Source organism: Jaculus jaculus, chromosome 7 (assembly GCF_020740685.1).
Source record: "Jaculus jaculus isolate mJacJac1 chromosome 7, mJacJac1.mat.Y.cur, whole genome shotgun sequence".
Classification (NCBI taxonomy): Eukaryota; Metazoa; Chordata; class Mammalia; order Rodentia; family Dipodidae; genus Jaculus; species Jaculus jaculus.
This window is the reverse complement of record NC_059108.1, coordinates 121,670,292-121,690,960: the sequence shown is the minus strand read 5'-3', so window position 1 is coordinate 121,690,960 and position 20,669 is coordinate 121,670,292. Positions and strand designations below refer to the sequence as shown.

At 38.4% G+C, this 20,669-nt stretch overlaps 1 protein-coding gene across 10 annotated transcripts in view; it reads right to left on the bottom strand.

Annotated features, from left to right (window-relative positions):
• Positions 1-20,669, bottom strand: part of Gphn (gephyrin) — a 450,651-nt gene that overhangs the window by 50,399 nt on the left and 379,583 nt on the right. For all 10 annotated transcript variants that reach the window (XM_045154682.1, XM_045154684.1, XM_045154685.1 and 7 more), the window contains 4 exons: positions 10,937-10,992; positions 5,710-5,829; positions 3,791-3,849; positions 2,448-2,601 (listed from right to left, as the gene is read on the bottom strand). In XM_045154682.1, coding sequence (XP_045010617.1) covers positions 2,448-2,601; positions 3,791-3,849; positions 5,710-5,829; positions 10,937-10,992 — 389 coding nt within the window. The remainder of the gene's footprint in view (positions 1-2,447; positions 2,602-3,790; positions 3,850-5,709; positions 5,830-10,936; positions 10,993-20,669) is intronic.

Genomic DNA, 20,669 nt, shown 5'->3' with positions numbered 1-20,669 from the left:
AGTGGGGAGGGGTGTGGGAGTAGTTCACCCCAGCAAAGAGGAGTGTCTTATCACTGACCCTGTTTAGAATTGCCAGTGCATGGTGATAATAAAAAGCAAAATGACATTTAGTCAGTTTTATTATTGTTTTCTATTTTCTACAGACAGTGCATCCTCTAGCTCTGTTTCCCTGGAAATTTGAAAAAAGATGAAATGTCAGCTTGTTATTAGGCAACATTTCTCTTCGTTTGTTTTTGAGGCTGGGTCTCATGCAGCACAGCTGGCCTTGAACTTGTTCTGTAGCAGAGGTTGGCCTTACTCCTGATCCTCTTAAGGCAACATTTTGCTTGTTTCCTAATAGGTTAAAATGGTATTTGGTATCATGCATGAGGCCAGGAAGATACTATAAAGGAACCATATGTACTGAGTAGGAATTTATGACTTTGGGTTCCCATGTGTATAATGGTACTTTATGGGGACCCTGGAAGCTGCCTAAGATTGTTATGAAAGAAACTGAATCCTATGGGAGGCGTAGGGTTCCTAGGTCAGGGAAGCTCCCATAGTCTGTTTGTCTGAAACTTACTTTCTTTTTTTTTTTTTTAAATTTTTTAAAATTTATTTATTTGAGAGCGACAGACACAGAGAGAAAGACAGATAGAGGGAGAGAGAGAGAATGGGCGCGCCAGGGCTTCCAGCCTCTGCAAACGAACTCCAGACGCGTGCGCCCCCTTGTGCATCTGGCTAATGTGGGACCTGGGGAACCGAGCCTCGAACTGGGGTCCTTAGGCTTCACAGGCAAGCGCTTAACCGCTAAGCCATCTCTCCAGCCCTGAAACTTACTTTCTTGTATCTACACTGTCACTTGCAGAATGAACACAAGAGCTGTGGGAGGTTCTATGGATCACTTGAGTACTAGTGCCACTGAAGAAGAAAGCCCAAGTTACCCTGCTGGATACTAAGTACCCTGATTCACCATCTTTCTAAGTATATTCCTCAGCCCTGGAGTCTGGATATTAATTGAGAAAACCCCTGATGAGTATTTTTGTTTTTTTGGTTTTTCGAGGTAGGGTCTCACTCTGGCTCAGGCTGACCTGGAATTCACTATGTAGTCTCAGGGTGGCCTCGAACTCATGGCGATCCTCCTACCTCTGCCTCCTGAGTGCTGGGATTAAAGGCGTGCGCCACCACGCCTGGCCCTGATGAGTATTTTAATATGCAACATATGTTCACTATATATATTTGAACAAATGCACGAGGTTAGGAATATATGCCTATAGTCAATAAGTAGGGCTGCCTAAATTTTAATATGTATAGTTTGTTGAAATAAAAAGATGCCTAAAATAGCTATTTTGTGTTAGAATTGATAATCCTATTCCCCTTATTTTGTGATAATTTCCTCACCCTTTACAAAGTTATAAAGTCGCAAAATACTGGGTAAGCTTTTAATATATATAGACATTTTGTATGTTCTTCAATGGCATAGACAATGGTCATTTGCCCATAATCTAGTAAATAACCCCCCACCATGCTCGTAAAAGCAAATCTACTTTCACTCAAAATATAAAAGAAAAATAATGGGCATGGAAGAAGGATCTTAAAGAAGAGGATTAACTGAGAAGGAGGGTTTTAGTGAGAAAGGAACGATGGTGCATAATGGGGGGTATGAGATCAATATACCTTATATACATGTATAAAAGTGTCAAAAATAAAAAAACATAAAGTATTGTTACTCGTTACTAGTATAATCTAAAAAAATTTTATCATCTTGGTATTTTCTGATTTTGTAATATGGCTTTAAGTTTGCAGTAGATTGATTTTTCCCATATTTCCAGTATGACTGTACAGCTCCTTACTGGCATTTTATACAACCTAGGCTAACGGTCATCAGGAAGTTTTTCAAAAGTTCTCATAAAAAAAACTGACTAAAGTTCCCTTTCTAAACCAACCTGAAAAAACAGCATGCTATTAGAGATGTTATCAGTAGGGACATAAATCAATAAAGCAAACCCAAACAAAAAAGGATTACCAAACCCCTCCTGGTGATTAAAAAGGACAAGGAACTTTAACAAGAAGGTCTAGCCATGGTATCTGATTCACTGCCTTCCCACACAAGGATGGCCCAACATTCCAGCAGCAAGATAGGAACAAATCATTGTCCAAATGGACTAAGTACTCTGCACAATTTGATGTCTACAGCTTGCAGCTAACATTCTTTGTTTGTATATACTGAGTGTGGTGAAAAGCCACTTACTCTAACTTTCATCATACAAATGGAGGGAAATATTAGTATGTAGTTTCAACTCCTTCCTTCTCATACTTGAACTATTTCTTTGTTATAGAAATGTGGCTTCATTGTTAAGAACCATAATCTACAATGTTCTATTTATTATACAGAACAGATGTCTGAAATGGTCTTATCTTATAAGCTCTTCCCTTTATTGTATTTGCTTGTCTATTTGTTTATTTACCTCATTCCCTGTTGACATGACTGCAACCACTGGAAACTTATTAACTTCAACCTCTGTGACACCTACAGTTGCCAGGAGACCAATCTCTGAGGGGCCCATGTGGGTTCCTTTGGCCAAAACGCATTCCCCTCTTTTAATGTCATGGCCGATGGGTCTGAAAGTCAAAGCAGAACCATTTGTAGTATGACTAAGAATAACATTTTCTCAACTTAGAGGAAAACTTTACTATCAGAAGGAAGATAAACGAGGGGAGAAAAATAAGCCTAGTGATGAGGCAGGAGCTAATAAAAGATTGTAAAAACTCTTAAGATTTTATAATTTAAAAAAGTTATATCATACCACAGAAGATAAAAAATAGAAATTGTACCTACTATTGCTAAGTAGGAATATGTTACTTCATATTTGAAAGTTACTTAACAGAGTTCTTTGTATAACATTACAGTTAAAATTACCAAATTCAAACTTTCTTTGATAAAAGGCAAAGGTTTGTGTGAAATTATCTAGTAGTACTAATAGAGATCTGTAGCTGGTTATCTTTGTAGTGAGAATAATGTTGATGACGTTACAGTTATACAAGTAATTTTCACTTAGATTACTTAGAGTAAGCCAGATCCGAGGCCATTCTCTTGGCTATATGCACTTTAGCCTGCTGCCATAAGACCAGAAGAAGCATAGCTTTGTTACAAAAAGATGTTGAGCAAGCCAGTGTCAGTGGAATTTGGGTAAACAAGTTCTAGTATAAGAAAAATAACTTAAAGTGTATGCACTAGCCATGGGAGGAGAGTAGCCTCAACTTTGTATGTAAGGAGCAGATTATCACTTTACTAAAGGTAGTTGTGGAGAACTTGGTATCAGCTTACTAAGGAAAATATTTGATTCTTGGATCATCTGTGTTAATGTCAATTTATGGGTAATCTAGGAGTTGAGGTTGGGTAGTTATAGGTTATGGACCATGGGTTATATGGTTATGACTTTACTTTCTTCTTATATTCCTTTTAGTTTATTGCTTTTTTTCAAGGTAGGGTCTGACCTGGAATTCACTATGGACTCTCAGGGTAATTTTGATCCTCCTACTTCTACCTCCCAAGTGCTGGGATAAAAGGCATGTGCCACCACACCCAACTTATGTTGCTTTTGACAACTTCATTTACTTTTACCATTTTCATTAAAAAGGCAGGGCAGATATGGGATATAAAATTCAGAAAATATCACTACTTCTTGTTAAAGTTTGAAAACAAATGGCCAGTAGATATATTTGTGGATTTGTAATAGTCATGATCTCCTAAGTTTATGATCATGTAGCAACAGAGGTGGGTTAAACATTTGCTGTGTTATGAACTTACCTTATATCTTGGCCTGGCCGAGCCTGCACCAGAATTCGCACCTCAAGTTCTTCAGTGCCCTATAATTAGAGAGGCCATATAACTTCAAACTGAAAAATCTAACAGAATTTCTGACCAATGGAAATGAGCTTCTCAGATACTTAAATTAAGAGATTTGATGCCAATAAATAACTAAATATTTTTCTCAAGGTTTTAAAAATGTACTAATTCAATTATCAAATTTTACTTTGTAAGTAGAATTCTCAAGGAGTACTATAAATATATACATACACATACATATATAAATGCCAATAACTCTTCTCTCTTTTCCTAAGAATCACAAGTTCAGTATCATGTGAAGGTTCCCCAATACCTGCAGGATTTTCAGTTGAAGGGCTTACAGTGAGGTGGTAGATTTCTGTAAGCTCCCGGCATCAGAAGTTCTGCATTTGTGGGCTGTGAATAACACTGTCTTGTCATCTGGCAGTCTAAGGATGTATGTGTTCTGTCTTTCAATGCTCTGCTGGTTTTCCTGACTCCAATACATCTCTACTTGGACAGTTCTAACAGCAAGCAATATGATCTGTATGTCAGCAGTTCCATTTTATAATCCCTACATGGGAAGGTAATTAAAAAGACAATTCCAGACCAAAACAAGTGGTTGCCTATTAGCAGGGCCAAATTTTCCTATCTACTCAATCTACAATAATATATATTATTTTTAGTATCAGCTTAAAAACATAAGATACCATAAAACACAAAACAAGTATGACTACCAGTCATTAAAACTTTAGTTGTAACTTTACTACATGTTAGTGGTTAATACTCTAGCTCCAAGAACTGCTACAAGTTTCATTGAGAAAAAGGCCTACTTAGACTACAGAGATGGTTTAGTGGTTAAGGCACTTCCCTGCTAAGCCAGAGGACCCAGGTTCAATTCTTCAGGACCCATGTAAGCCAGATGCACAAGATGGCGCATCTGTCTGGAGTTTGTCTGCAATGGCTGGAGGCCCTGGCATGCCCATTTTCTCTATCTCTGTATCTTTCTCTCTCTCTCAAATAAATAAATTATTATTTTTTTTAAAAAGGCCTACTTAGACACAAAATATCCCAAAATCATTTATTTAAGACAGTGGAGAGGGAGCTGACATGAATTCAGTATTCCAAGGCTATTTGGTGGTACAGCTTTTTCCGGATCAGAAAAATTAAAAGCGATGGGGTCATTTTGCTGAAAAATACTTGGCTTAGTGTAATGTTCAAGAATATGTCCAAATATTCTTTGTTAGTCCTTTTAATTAAATTTTGATTTCATGAAGTCCTTAACATTTTATCAGAAGCTAGCTTTTGTAACCGATTTCTCAGCTAAAAGGCATGCCAACTTTGATATCATGGTTCTTCCATTGTGAGTTAGTTTTTTTCCTTATTTGCATATAAAATTTATCATATTAAGCATGGTTCAAATTCTAATATAGCAAAAAAATAGAAACCTACCTACATATTATAATATATGATCCCAGCAAACTTAAACAACAAAAATCCCAAGACCTAAAATACTTTTTGTTAATCTTTTTTTTTTGCAAAAATAAATAATACTTTATTGCTAACTATTTCAAATACATTCACAGGTATATTTAATTTCTATGTGCCTAACATGCAACTCCAGTGATCACTAATTCACTGTCTATCTTATCCCACTGATAATTTACACCTAATTCTTCCCCAATATTACTTTGAAGAAAATCCCACATATTGCATCATTAAACACATACATATTTCAAGGATGTGTCTCTTGGAAATAAAGAATACTTTTAATATTATTTTTTATTCTACTGAAGGTTAAACTCTGTATCCCCTCACCCCCACCTTTGGTTAGTCTTAAAAGCAGTGCAGACAATGAGTTTTACTCCCAGTACTGCCATAGGAACCTGGTGGTGACATACATCATCCGATTCCCTGATTAGTTCAGTATCTTCCACTTGTACTACTGCATCAGCACCACAGGGGATTGGAGCACCTGTTGTAACTCGCATGACTTGTCCTGGCATTACTGTCTGAGTTGGCTGGAAGGAAAAACATGAAATAGATAGTTGGTTACTTTGCTGCTGCAAATGAAAATCTGTAAGGGATGTACCATTTTTGGAAACAAACAATGGAAACTGAGGCTTACAGTCTTATTTATAGTGGGATGATACAGCAGAAATTTGTCATAAACAGGTACATTCATACCAAAGATGATGCAATTTGGTTTAAACTAACTTTATATGTACTTTAAGGTACTTTCTTGGCACCTTGTTTTTAAGAACTGCCATTTACATTTGTCGCTATTGCTCCTCATCAAAATAAAGTGAATTGAGCTGGAGAGATGGCTCAGCATTTAAGGGCCTTGTTTACAAGCCTAATGACCCAGATTCAATTCCCTAGTATCATAAAGCTGGATGCACAGAATGGTGCATGCATCTGGAATTTTTTTGGTGTGGTGGGAAGCCTTTGTGCACTCATTCTCTCTTTCCTTGAAAATAAGTAAAATATTTCTTAAATAAGAGGATTATTTATTTCTTAACATAAAGTGATTTGAGAGTTAGAAAAATAATGATGGCTTATAGAATATTATAAATGACAACCATGAAAACTCCTTATTTTGGCAATTTACTGAAGTTTTGATATTTGACAAATGCTATACTTTGTTAACTCAACTTTTGGATAGCCAGAAAAGTTATTCAATTCTTGCTCTTTAAAAATCTTCCTAAAACTAGTATTCGTTTACTTATATATAAATAAAGGTCTAACATGTAGATTCAAATAATTTAAAAATGACCCAGTGTTTGTGATTATCTGAGTTAATCATTTGTGTTGAAGTTGGAAAACAAAATTTTCATTATTTAACTTCTTATATGGACATCAGAACCTGCCCTATTAACTTCTTCAGAAACAAAGAAAAGCAATAACTGCACAACTGATCTGATAAGACTGATCAAGCTTCAGGATAGTCACTTTTCAGAGGTCAAAATTTAGGTCAGAGATGGACAAAAGAAGGTTTGAAACTTACTCTAGGGATGGAAAGATTACTTAGTGGTTAAGGTGCTTGCTTGCAAAGCCAAAGGACCAAAGTTCAATTCCCCAGGACCCATGTAAGCCAGATGCACAAGGTGGCACATGCGTTTGGAGTTTGTTTGCAGTGCCTGAGGCTCTGGCATGCTTATTCTCTCTCAAATAAATAAAAATAAAAAGTAGATTTACCTAATAGAAATTCCAACACAATATCAATTTCCAAGTTAGAAAATATAAAATTTCAAAGTTGTACTTTATGAGTATTTACCAATGCTAAGACACTATAACATGACTATACTGACCACTAGTGAATAATATGCATTACATGGTTAAATGTTACATTTAATGTCATGTGATTTAAAAATATTTTATTTTTATTTAGTTATATGAGAGAGAGGGGGAAGGAGGGAGGGAGAGAGAGAGAGAAAATGAGCATACCAGAGCCTATAATCACTGCAATTAACTCCACACACATGCGCCACCTTGTGCATCTGGCTTAACGAGAGTAATGGGTAATCAAACCAGGGTTCTTAGGCTTTGCAGGCAAGTGCCTTACCACTAAGCCACCTCTTCAGCACTCATGTGATTTTTATGCAGACTGTGCCACAGCTCGGCTATTCACTTCGGCAGGTTTAGACACTCCCATTTCCCTTTGCTTCTTCAGACCTGGAGATGGTAATGCAATGGTCCCGCAGTTAACAACTGGTCTTTTACATTCTTGTGTGGTTCCTTTATCTGTTTATCTAAAATCTTTATTTAATATATGAAAAGACTGTAATATGCTTGTGTTCCCATCATGTCATCGTCTTTTGTCTCGTTTCCTTTCCCCCGTTCCACTGAGGACACTTCTTTCAAGACAGCCCTTCCTTTTGTTATGTTGTTATATCAGAAGTACATTAAGTATGCACTGCCTCTTGGTTTATAACCTCAATGTTCTCCCTGCCTTTCCCCCCTAGTCAGTGGAGAAAGACGCACATGAAGATCTAGCATTGGATAAGCGTCTGAAACCGCCCTTCGATTAACTGAACAAAAGACATTCTAGGCTGATTCAGAACTGTGACATATCAACATAAATTTCCATCAAAAGAATGTATAAGCTTTACAGGGCTGGGTATGGTGGTACATGCCTTTAATTCCAGGTCTCAGGAGGCAGAGGTAGGAGGATCACCACGAGTCTGAGGCCAACCTGAGACTACAGAGTGAATTACAGGTCAACCTGGGCTAGAGTGAAACCCTACCTCAAAAAACCAAGAAAAAAAATATATAAAAAGAATGTATAAGAGTTTACAATGAGGGCTGGAGAGATGGCTTAGCGGTTAAGCTCTTGCCTGTGAAGCCTAAGGACCCTGGTTCGAGGCTTGATTCCCCAGGACCCACGTTAGCCAGATGCACAAGGGGGCGCACGTGTCTGGAGTTTGGTTGCAGTGGCTGGAGGCCCTGGTGCGCCCATTCTCCCTCTCTCTCTCTCTCTCTCTGTCGCTCTCAAATAAATAAATAAAAATAAACAAAAAAATTAAAAAAAAAGAGATACAATGAAAAGTTTAGGGCCAGTATTAAAAACTGTAATGTACTATTTCAGATACTTACTATCTGTGGCATCTCTTAATCCACTCCACTATTTAGGACCATTTCATTGTATTCTCTTTCTTTTTATTAATTTTCATTTGTTTGTGAGCAGGGGACACAGAGGTAGATAGAGACAGAGTGAGTGTGTGCACTAGGGCCTGTTGCTATTGCAAACCACCCCCAGACACATGCCACTTCATGCATATGGCTTTATGTGGGTACTGGGAAACCAAACTTGGGCCAATCCAGGCCTTCAGGCTTTGTAGCAAGCACTTTTATCCACTGAGCCATCTCCATAGCCCTGTATTTTCTTTCTTTCTTCTTATTTATTTATATGTGCGTGTGTGTGTGTGTGTGTGTGTGTGTGTGTGTGAGAGAGAGAGAGAGAGAGAGACAGAGAGAGACAGAGAGAGACACACAGAGAGAGAAAATGAATGAATGAGAATGGGCATGCCAGGGCCTGCAGCCACAGATCATTGCTGTCAGTTTGAGAATAGCCTGGAGCTACACAGTGAGTTCCAGGCCAGCCTGGGCAAGAGTGAGAGCCTACACTGAAAGAACAAGGGAACAAAAAAAGATATATATCTGCTCAGAGTATACAATACAAGCTGCCACTAAAGAGCCAACTAAAATAGTACTGATTCAGCTTAATCAGATGCCATATGACATGTTCAAGTGTAATACTTTCAGTGAGTAAGCAATGTGGCTTTTGCAAAACCTTTGGGATTATTATAATATATGACACATAAGTTACAAATAAAGGACATTAACAGGTTATTTGAAGAAAAAACCTACTTTTCTGATACAGCTTAATCAAACTTTTAGAAGATATTATAGGAAGTTAGCAACTTTTTCATAATTCTTTTAAAGTGATAAACATTTAGTGTTAACAACTATGAATGCATTGGATTTAACAGAATAAACGTGTTTGGTTCCATAGTGTGGTTGGAGATAAGCATAATGAATCCAGGTCCTGAGGCTATTAATGTCCCAAGCTGTGGCTACCACAGACTATTTGAGGTTTCCTAAGCATTCCATGTAATTTTTCCTTGAAATACCTGTTTTTTGTTTTTTGTTTTTTTTTAAATTTTGAGTCAGGACCTCACTAGCTCTGGTTGTCCTAGAACATAATATGTAACCCAGGCTGGCCCCGAAGTTGCAGCGATCCTCTTGAATGCTGAGACTACAGCATGAGCCACAATGTTGAGCACCTCTGAACTGTGGCCTATGCTGCGGTCAGCCTAGAATGCCCCCTCTCTCATTTGATGTTGCAAATCTCTCTAAGGCTGAGTTTCCATGTCATCCACAAAGCCTCACAGGTTGAAGTGTTCAACATCTCTTTTGTGCTCTACAACATCTGACTGATATCATCAACTTAACACATACTATAGATATTTAGTTATTTGTATTGTGTTGCCTCCTCTACTAAACTCCTTAACAGCAGAAAGTATGTCTTTTGCCCCAGAACCTGGGAAACATCAGTGTGTGTGATAAGTAAGTGTTGGATAGACTCAACTGAAGATCAGACAGATGCTCCTTGAACAAATGGTATTTTGTGGCTTTGTTAAAAAATGGATGTGTGCATGTCTACTGCTGATGAAAATAGGTAATTAAATAAATTATGGGTAAAAAAGAAGCCTTGTTGTTCTTTTTGTAAGCAGTATATGAAAATAACATTGAAAATAAGTAACTTTTTAGAGGTATCAGTTTTGGTATTTCCATGTCTTCTTTTCTTCTTTGGCTTATCATGTGCTTTGTAACAGTACACAGAGGTTAAGGAAACATGCAGCAGAAAGAATGCCAATGGTAGTAAACCTTGTTATCTTATTTCAGCATCTAAACATTGAGATACATATGGTTCTATCCAGAAAAATCTTTTTTATAGTAAGAAAGAATCACTCAATCACAGGGTTAGAAAAAGCCCATGAGAAATGCCCATGGGGGATATAAAAACAACTTTATACCACATACTAGTAGATGTAAGTTTTTTATATTTAGAAATATCTTTTGGGCTGGAGAGATGGCTTAGCTTTAAAGGCATTTGCTTGCAAAACCTTACAGCCTGAATTTAAGTCACCAGTACCTACTCAAGCCAGATACACAAAGTGGCACATGTGTTTGGAATTCATTTTCAGTGGCAAGATGCCCTGGTGTGCCCATACTCTGTGTCTCTCAAATAAATACATAAATAAAAAAATAAATAAGTAAATAAAATACTTTTTTTTTTGAGGTAGGGTCTCACTCTAACTTAGGCTGAATTGGAATTCACTATGTAGTCTCAGGGTGGCCTCGAACTCATGGCAATCCTCCTACCTCTGTCTCCCGAGTGCTGGGATTAAAGGTGTGCACAATCATGCCCAGCCTAATAAATAAAATACTTTTTAAAAGAAAGATTTCTTTTGTTCTCATGGGAACCATCCTTTCATCTCTTTGATAGTCTTCTGATTAATTATTCTCAAAGTTTTCTACAATGCTTATGTGAGGAGCCTAGAATTAGATGCCCAAGCCTGTGAAGCTAAAAGCTTCAGTGCCTTTCAGGCCTGTAAATCTCACCTGTTCACCAGCTTGTGATTCCCCAATGATGAATCGATCTCCTGGGCCATCAGCAGCTGTGAGATGCATCAAAGCAGAGAATAAACATCAGTATGGACTTATAGTAAGGACCAAGAACCTAGTATTGGAATTCTCAATTTCACTTAAATTATTCAATAAACTTTATGAAAATGGAATGTATATTTGAGTTCCTAGAACATACAGTGGCTTATTTACTATTGGTTCGATTTTTGGTATCCAATAAGTCTGAAGGATCAGCTGAACTGTTCCTATTTGTGCTTTTTCTTATTGTTCCTAGAGATGACCTTCCTATCATCCTATAATTTCCACACTAGTGCTGGGTGTGGTGGTGCACGCCTTTAATCCCAGCACTCGGAAGGCAGAGGTAGGAGGATACCATGTGTTTGAGGCCACCCTGAGATTACACAGTAAATTCCAGGCCAGCCTGAGCTAGAGTGAGACCCTACCTCAAAAAAACAAACAACAACAACAACAACAACAAAATTCCACACTTGTGCCTTTCTAATAGGATGCTCTTTTGGTTTATCCTAAAGAATATTATCTCATCTATGTGAATGTATCTGTAATAATGTGTGCATCCTTATACACCTACATATGGATATATCAGAATGCATAAACATACTTCTCCCCTTTCTTAGAAAAATTTTAATGACTTCAGAACATTTTATTTATCTTCCAGTCTAGTCTTCAGAATAACCAAAAAAGTAAACATAATGTATTCTTTCTCTTGCTTTTACTTTTGAAGGAAGTGAGTCACAGAGTGAAGCAATTTAAACAGAAAAAATGAGGCGTCTAAGACAAGCTCAGGTTGGGGGCAGAGGGTGTGCTGCAGCTCTGTCTTTAATGCCCAGAATACAAGGTCAGAGGTAGCGCTACTGCCAAACTGGAGTACATATTTTCTGCTTGTCTTTTTGTCTGTTCATTCATCCATCCAATTTTATTTTTCCAGTGTTGGGAATGGAACCCAGGGGTTTTTCCATGCTAGACAAATGCTGTATCACTGAGCTGTGCCCCTAGCCCTTTGGTTATTTATTTTTATTTTTATAGGATACATATACATATATATATATTTGAGAGAGAGAGAGAGAGAGAGAGAGAGAGAGAGAGAGAGAGAGAGAGAGGGGCAGATATATATAGAGAGAATGGGCATGCAAGGGACTTCAGCTGCTGCAAACAAACTCCAGATACACATGTCACCTTGTGCATCTGGCTTATGTGGGTCCTGGGAAATCAAACCTGGGTCCTTTGGCTTTGCAGGCAAGCACCTTAACTGCTACGCCATCTCTCTAGCCATATGTATATATATCGGTTTTTCAAGGTAGGGTCTCACTCTAGCCCAGGCTGACCTAGAATTCACTACGGAGTCTCAAGGTAGCCTTGAACTCACGGTGATCCTCCTACCTCTGCCTCCGGAGTGCTGGGATTAAAGGCGTGTGCCAGCACGCCTGGCCTATATATATATTTTAAATACAAAGTCACACTGCATAGTCCTGGCTCACCAGGAATTTACACTGTAAATCAGATTGGCCTAGAACTTGAACTTCCTCTGCTTTTTAAAAAAATATTTCATTTTTATTTACTTATTTATTTATTTGACAGAGAGAGAGGGAGAGAGAGAGGGAAAGAGAGAGAGAGAGAGAGAATGGGCATGCCAGGGCCTCCAGCCACTGCAAACAAACTCCAGACACATGTGTCCTCTTGTGCATCTGGCTAACGTGGGTCCTAGGGAATCAAACCTGGGTCCTTTGGCTTTGCAGGCCAATGCCTTAACTGCTAAGCCATCCCTCCAGCTCTTCCTCTGCTTTTTTAATGTTGGTGTTACAGGTGGGCAGTATCATGCCCAACAGGGTTACTTATTTACATTTTTCAAATTATTTGGACATATGTGTGTATATGGGTGCACCAGGGCCTCTTACCACTGCAAACAAACACCAGAGGGCTTGTACTACTTTTTGCATGGGGTTCCCATGAGTGATTTGGAGTTAAACCCAGGCTGGCAGGCTTTACAAACAAGCATCTTTAACCAAAGCCACCATCCCAGCTCTGGGCTGTTTTTTTTTTTTTTTTAATTAACAAGACATTTTCAGAGCTGGAATAGAAAATATTAAAAAATTATTTATTATTTATTAGATAGAGACAGACAGAGGAAGAGAGAGAGGGAGGGAGAGAATGGGCACACCAGGGCCTCCAGCCACTGAAAATGGACTCCAGATGCATGCACCACCTTGTGCATCTGGTTTATGTGGGTACTAGGGAATTGAACCTGGGTCCTTTAGCTTTGCTGGCAAGTGCCCTAACTGCTAAGCCATCTCTACAGCCCAGAAAATAATTTTTTATCTAAGTTTAATGCTCCTTGACCTAGCCACAGTAAAATAATGGCTGAATGAAAAAAAAAAAAATCCTGGAGATTTAAAGTGTTTTCCTGATAGATTATTTGGGCTTTAGATCAATATTCTGGGAAAGGTAATACCTATTTAATTATTCTTTTGTTTGTTTGTTTGTTTTTGAGGTAGGATGTTACTCTAACCCAGACTGACCTGGAATTCACCCTGTAGTTTCAGGGTAGGTTGAAAAGGCAGTGATCTTCCTACCTCTGCTTCCTAAATTCTGGGACTAAAGACATACGCTCCCACACGTGGCCCTAATTAGTTTTTTATTATGACTGTTATTTCATGCCATTTGAATGTAGCAAGAGTTTTGAGGCTAAAGAGAGAAGCCTTATATATGAATATTTAACTATATTTATAATAACAATGATAAATGCTTTCCATTTTAAAAAGAACATATGAATTAATTTCCTTCTTTCTTTTCTTTTGTTATTCTTTTGTTGACACATTGTAGCACAGGCTGACCTAGAACTCAACATATAGCTAAAGAAGTTCTTGAATTTGCAATCCTACTGATTTGACCTCTGCAGTGATGAAATTACAGATGTACTACCATGCCTGGCTGTTTCTTTTATGTAAGTACAAGGCAGTATTTTATCTTGCCTTCACATCTCAGTGCTGGGATTACAGGCATGTGCCACCACACGTGGTTTAATGCAGTGCTGGTGTTAGAACCTAGGGCTTCCTGCATGCCAGGCAAGAACTCTACCAACTGAGCTATTTCTCCAGCCCAACAGGACTTTATCAGTCATTTTTTGTTCAGATGGGTTTGGTTAACCTGTTGTGGAGAGGGGCAAAATTAACAATGGGTCCCTTCTATGTCATATCTTATGCTTTACGGATATTATATTCATGAAAAAATGCTTAGATTTCTTGTATTTTTTAAGACTTACATTAAGAGAAGGAAAGAGAAAAGAAGGTACAGTCAGCGCCTGCCATGTGGAAGCAGGCGGGGAGAGCCCACGTAGGAGTACAGCCTCCCGCCCACATAGCAGCCGAGCTTGTGTTCTTGAAACTTGTTATGTTTTCAAGAAACACTTATGAAAACTACAAGAATTTACCTGCATTATGCTTTCATCATACCACTTTCGCAACTTCATTTTCAAAAGCACGTTTTAAAGGAACATTTAAAAACTTAGATTAGAAGTCACTACTTCAACAATTATTACTATTTTATTAATTTTGTTTAACATATTTCCCCATTTTTCCAGTATTTCAAAGCAAATGATATTCTTATTATAGAAAATTAACACATCAATTATCTTTCATAACTTTATACCAACTGCATCTCAAATGTGAACAAGTTTATTTTTAATTATTTCTGTAGTAAGGAAAATAATTATAAACTTGTTATCTCCCATAGCAGCAGAGACTTTTTTTCCTTTTTATTTCTTGCACAAGAGGAAATTAGCACGGTTTAAAGTAGAACAAAACTGAATCACAAAGAGGGAGATATCAAGGGGAAATGCTTCATTATTATGGAGAGCACTATGCACAAAGGATTCTCATCCACACCTGCCTCACACTTCAGGCATTCTTAAATTCTAGCACTGTGGTTCCTTGATTACTAAAATGACTCGTATTTCAATCCCATTGAAATGCTGTTTCCACTATTTGTACTGTTCTTTCCTTACCAAAGTCTTCTGATTCGAGACTGGCTTTTTGGGTGCAGCTCAAATGACATCTTCTTGATAAAGGAGTCCCTCTATACAGGTCACCTATTTCTATAGTGTAGCCTGAAACTATTCTAAGTAGTGTCCAAATTTATTTGACATTATTTGTGTATAAGTCCCAGAGAACCTTCTACTTTTTGCCATACAAGTAAAAATGTTCAATATTTTACATAAAATGTTCCAAGTATTTAGCAGATGAACGTGTGGTTCTTAAAAATTCTTTTATAAGGCATGGATGAATAAACATATAAGTGTTGCCTAATATAAAATTCTACATTTGCCATTCTCTATATATTTTCAACTGATCCATGGATGATTTCTTCAAAACATGAATCAACATTCAAGCCATAGTAGTAATGCTAAGTAAAATTGGTCTTGGGCTGGAGAGATGGCTTAGGGTTAAGGTGCTTGCCTGCGAAGCCTGAAGGTCCATGTTTGACTCTCCAGATACCACATTAACCACATGCACAAGGGTGAGGCAAGTGCAAGGTTGTGCGTGCTTTATGGGTGGTGCAAGTGTATGGAGTTTAATTTCAGTGGCTGAGGCCCTGGCATGTCAATTCTCTCTCTCTCTGTCTCAAAAAGTTTGCTCTTGCTGATGCTGTATGACTCACATTATGTCCTTCTGTCTAGCTGATTGTTGGTAACTATTTGTTAAGAGAATAAGGAAATAGATTTGGTATTCCTGTAAATATAAGGGAAGTTTGCAAACTGATTTGTATTTATTACTATTTATGTTTTGCAAATTTTCTTAAGTAATTCCATAAATATATGCATCTGACCTCCAGCCAGATTAGGAGATATTTAGCAGCATGTCACTTATATTTATTTTCAGAAACCCTCCCCTCTTGAGTCTTCTTTATCCACACACACTCAAAAGGCTTGCATCAATGTTCTCCATAATGCCACTGAATCATGAATGGCTGGCAATCACTCATAGCAGCAAAGAGGCAAGCCTGTACAAATTTCAGGTCAGCATCTGAAAGAGCTCTTAAGTGATGCTAAGAAGCAAGATCCTTTTTATCAGGCAAGGTGTACTGACTTGGGAGAGAATACCTGTTCACTTGAACTATGTTCTCCACTTTCTCCTGACCTGCTCCATCTGGCAAACATGTATGGACATTGCCAGCAAGGAAGGCTCAGTTAGCTAAAAGCACAGAAGGTTCTTGGTAACAGCAGAAGTAAATTTTATTAGTTCCTGTGTAACAGTATTTCCTAAACTTTAATATGCATCCAAATCATTTGGCAATTTTGCAAAAATAGGTTCTGATTCAGTAAGTCTGAACTACTGAGACTTTGAGTTTTTATACTATACTTTTTGAGGAGTAATGATCTATAAGATCAAGTGAATATAGAAAAATTCACAAGTGAAAATTTAAGTATTAAAAAAACCAATAAACCATTATCCAGGTGTGGTGGTGCACACATTTAACCACAGCACTTGGGAGCTTGAGGTAGGAGGATCACCACTAGTTTGAGGCCAGCTTGGGCTACAGAATGAGTTCCAGGTCAGCCTGAGATAGAGTGAGACCCTACCACAAACAAAACAAAACAAAACAAAACAAAACAAAACAAAACAAACAGAACAGAACAGAACAGAACAAAACAAAACCCATTAACCACAGAAGGCCTAACCACTACCAATACCAGTGTTCACTATTTCTTATAGAGGCAGAGAAGCAATTTTTTGTCAAACTTTTCTGTTCTGTTCTGTTCTACTCTCCTCTACTCTCCTCTCTTTCCTTTCTCTTTCTCCTTTTGTGGGTGGTGCAGTGTGTATACAGTTGCATTGTCCCATGCATGCACATGCAGAGGCCAGATAACTTTGGGTGTGTCCCTCTTTTTGCTCATCCATTTGTTTTTTGGTTTTTTTTTTCTTGAGAAACAGTCAGTCTCTGAGCTGGGCGTTGTCATTTTTTTCCAGTTGCATGAGGATTTTCCAGTCTGCTCCCCACAGGATTGAGGTTATAGGCATGCATGGCCATAGGCATCTGTTTATATAGGTACTAGGGTATCAAACTCAAGGTGAATCTGGCCCTCTCAGGCCTTCATGCTCAACAGCAAGTGCTGCGGAGCCATATCTAGTTGCTATTCTTTCTTGTTTCCCTCCCATTCGCCAAGTTTCTGGTGACTCAACCTAGGGCCTTGTACTTGCTAGGCAAGCACTGTACCACTGAGGTAAATCCCCAATGCAGTCTTTCTTGTGTTTTTGAAAGATGTTTCTACTTATTTTTTTGTTTTCCTCCTTTCCCTCCCTCCTCCTTCCTTTCCTTTCATTTTCTTTCCTTTCCTTTCGTTTCCTTTCCTTTCCTCTCCTTTCCTTTCCCTTCTCTCTCCTCTCCTCTTTGCTCCACTCCTCTCTTGTCCTTTCCCTTCTCTTCTCCTCTCTTCTCTTCCCTTCTTCTCTCCTCTCCTCTCCTGTCCTCCCTTTCCCTTCTCCTCTCTTCTCCTTTCCTCTCCTCTCTTCTCCTGTCCTTTCTCCCTTTCCGTTTTTCCTTTCCCTTTCTTTCCTAGGGTCTTGCTATGTACCTCTGGCTGTTTTCCATTTGCTATTAGTCCACAATGGCCTAGAACACATGGCTGTCCAGCCTCACTCTCCTGTGTACTGGGATTATGAGTGTGTGTTAACACAACCAACTTCTTTTTATTTTCGGAGTCACTTTATTACTATCTTGATTTTTCAACCCACATACCTTAAAGCAAGTGATCCTTCAACTGCTTTGGAGTTTTATCCCACATGTTTCTGAAGGACACTGGCTAACTCTTAGAGATCCAGAGCAAGTTAGCAACCTCTTTACACCTAGAGGGTTAGCAATGCTCACGAGTGCCACTGGTTATTACTGGCAGGCCTATGGCAAAGGCAGAGGAGAAGAAAAAAAGGGAGAATAAAGGGAGTCGAGAGAATGGAACTAAGTAAAGGAAGACACATGGAGGAGGTGATACACGTAGAAGTGGCAGAGAGCCATCATCACTGGTAGTTTGCTTTCCTGAGATCTTGACCAAGGTGAGGGGAATAAGCTGAAAACTTGAACATGGCTCTAAGAACCTGCCTTTTTGTCTTCTGAGGACTTTTTTCTCCTTCTGTTATAATGCATGACATATCTTCCTACTGAGATCTAACCAAGGTCACAAGGGTCATGTCATATTGTGTGCCTCTGGTACATGACACAGGTCTCACAGCACGAGCAGCACTTTGCAAACGAGACCACGGAGGCTCAGCAGCATGCTGGGCAACTTCTAGGACTTCTCTACTGAGAGATATCACTTGAGGGTTTTTGCTTTTGGTATTATATAGCTAAAAGTAACACAGTTTTAAACAAAAGAAAATAAGACACTAAATGGTAATTTTACATAAAAAATTCTTGTCGGGCATGGTGGCACACGCCTTTAATCCCAGCACTTGGGAGGCAGAGGTAGGAGGATTGCTATGAGTTCAAGGCCACCCTGAAACTCCAGGTCAGTCTGGATTACTGGGATAGAGTGGAACCCTACCTTGAAAAACCAAAACCAACCAAACAAAAAACCCAAATATATTTGTGTGTGTGTGTGTGTATATGTGTGTGTGTGTACAGTAGTCTGTTTTTATTGAGAAGGCTACTTCACATAATAATCACCGAACAGTTTCTCTGAGAATAGTTCTATATCAAATAATTTATTTTCTCGGTTTCTCCTACTTGATATCCCAAGAATATAAAAACAGACCTTAATTGTTACTAGCATTTCCCACTATATAGTAGTTATTCTACTCTCAACATGATGCTTTGTCATTTGCAGTAACCCTGGATGGCTACAAACTGAGCTCAAAACAGAATTTACTTTTATCATACGAATAAGAAATAAGAAATGAAGCTATCAGAACAATTAATTTTCTTTATGGACAATATTTATTCTTATCAACACTACAGAAAAAACCAGCCTGGAAGTCATTAGGAATTTGTTATTTATGTTTTAGCTTTGCCAATTTCAGAAATAACCTAATACAGTACAGTAGCACTAAACTAGTGAGACTTACTAAACATTTTTATTCAATTTATTTTTTTTTTTGTTGGTCAAATTCTTCTTTTTTTAAAAAATATTTATTGTTCATTATTTATTTATTTATTTGAGAGTGACAAACAGAGAGAAAAACAGATACAGAGAAAGAGAGAGAGAGAGAGAGAGAGGGAGAGAATGGGCTCGCCAGGGCTGCCAGTCACTGCAAATGAACTCCAGACGTGTGTGCCCCCTTATGCATCTGGCTAACGTGGGTCCTGGGGAACTGGAGCCTTGAACCAAGGTCCTTAGGCTTCACAGGCAAGTGCTTAACCGCTAAGCCATCTCTCCAGCCCCTTTATTCAACTTCTTGAGCAACAATATACTAGCAGAAATCAGAACAAGGTCAGTCTCTTCACTCTTCTATTTATACAGAATATGCAAATAACTATTCAGCCATTTCCTTTCTTTTCTTTCTTCCTCCACCTCCTCCTCCTCTATTTTTTAGTGAGTGTAGATGCGTGCACCCTGTGTTCATGTGCAGAGAAGGATGGACGTCAGGTACCCTCTTCTTTTGCTCTTCCATTTTATTCCTTGAGACAGTTTCTCACTGAACCTGGAGTGCTCTTCTCTCTCTCTTTCTCTCTCTTTTTTTTTCGAGGTAGGGTCTCACACTAGCCCAGGCTGGCCTGGAATTAACTATGTAGTCTTAGGGTGGCCTCATAGGTAGGCTATCCTCCTACCTCTGTCTCCTGAGTGCTGGGATTAAAGGCGTGCACCACCACGCCCAGCTGAGCTCTCTGTTTTTTGACTAGATGGCTGACCAGTGAGTCCTACCAATCTTCCTGTCTCTGCCCCAGCTTAGTGCTAGAGTTCTAGAAGTGAGTGCTAGGGATCAAACTTAAGTTTGTCCTGCTTTTGCAATACATGTTCTTACCCACGGAACCATCTCTCTAGCCCTTCTTTTAATGTTTTTGAGAGGTTTCTTCTTTGCTATGTAGTCCATGCTGGTCTAGAATTTTGATCCTCCTGCCTCAGCCTCCCAAGTGCTGGGACTACAGGCATGTATTTCCACTCCTAGCTCAGATTGTTACCTTCTATTTTTCGACATGGCCTGAGAAAGTGTTTCTAACAATAGTGGGAATAATAGCTAATGTTATTGAACTCTTAGACAAACAATTATTGAAGAGTAGTCTCTATGTGTGTATATCCCAGGCACTAAGACTTTCCACAGTCTTTATTCTTACAACCTGTTTAAGTAATATTGCTAGATAGTTATTACCTTTTTACAGATGAGAAAATAGGCTCAAAAACTTTAAGTAGGGCTGGACAGATGGCTTAGAAGTTAGGGCACTGGCCTATGAAGCTAAGGACCCAGGTTCAATTCCCCAATACCTATGTAAACCAGATGTACAAGGTGGCACATGCGTCTGAAGTTTGTTTGCAGTGGCTGGAGACTCTGGCATGCCCATTCTATCTGCCTCTTTCTTTCATAAATAAATAAACAAAATTTAACACACACACATATACACAGACACAAATTAAACTGACAAGTTTAGCCCAATTTAAATATTATACAATGACCTACATATATATTGAAACATTACATGCTACCTCTTTAATATGTATATTTTTTATGTTTCAGTTAAAAAAATAGATAAAAGGAACTGGCTTTCTAAA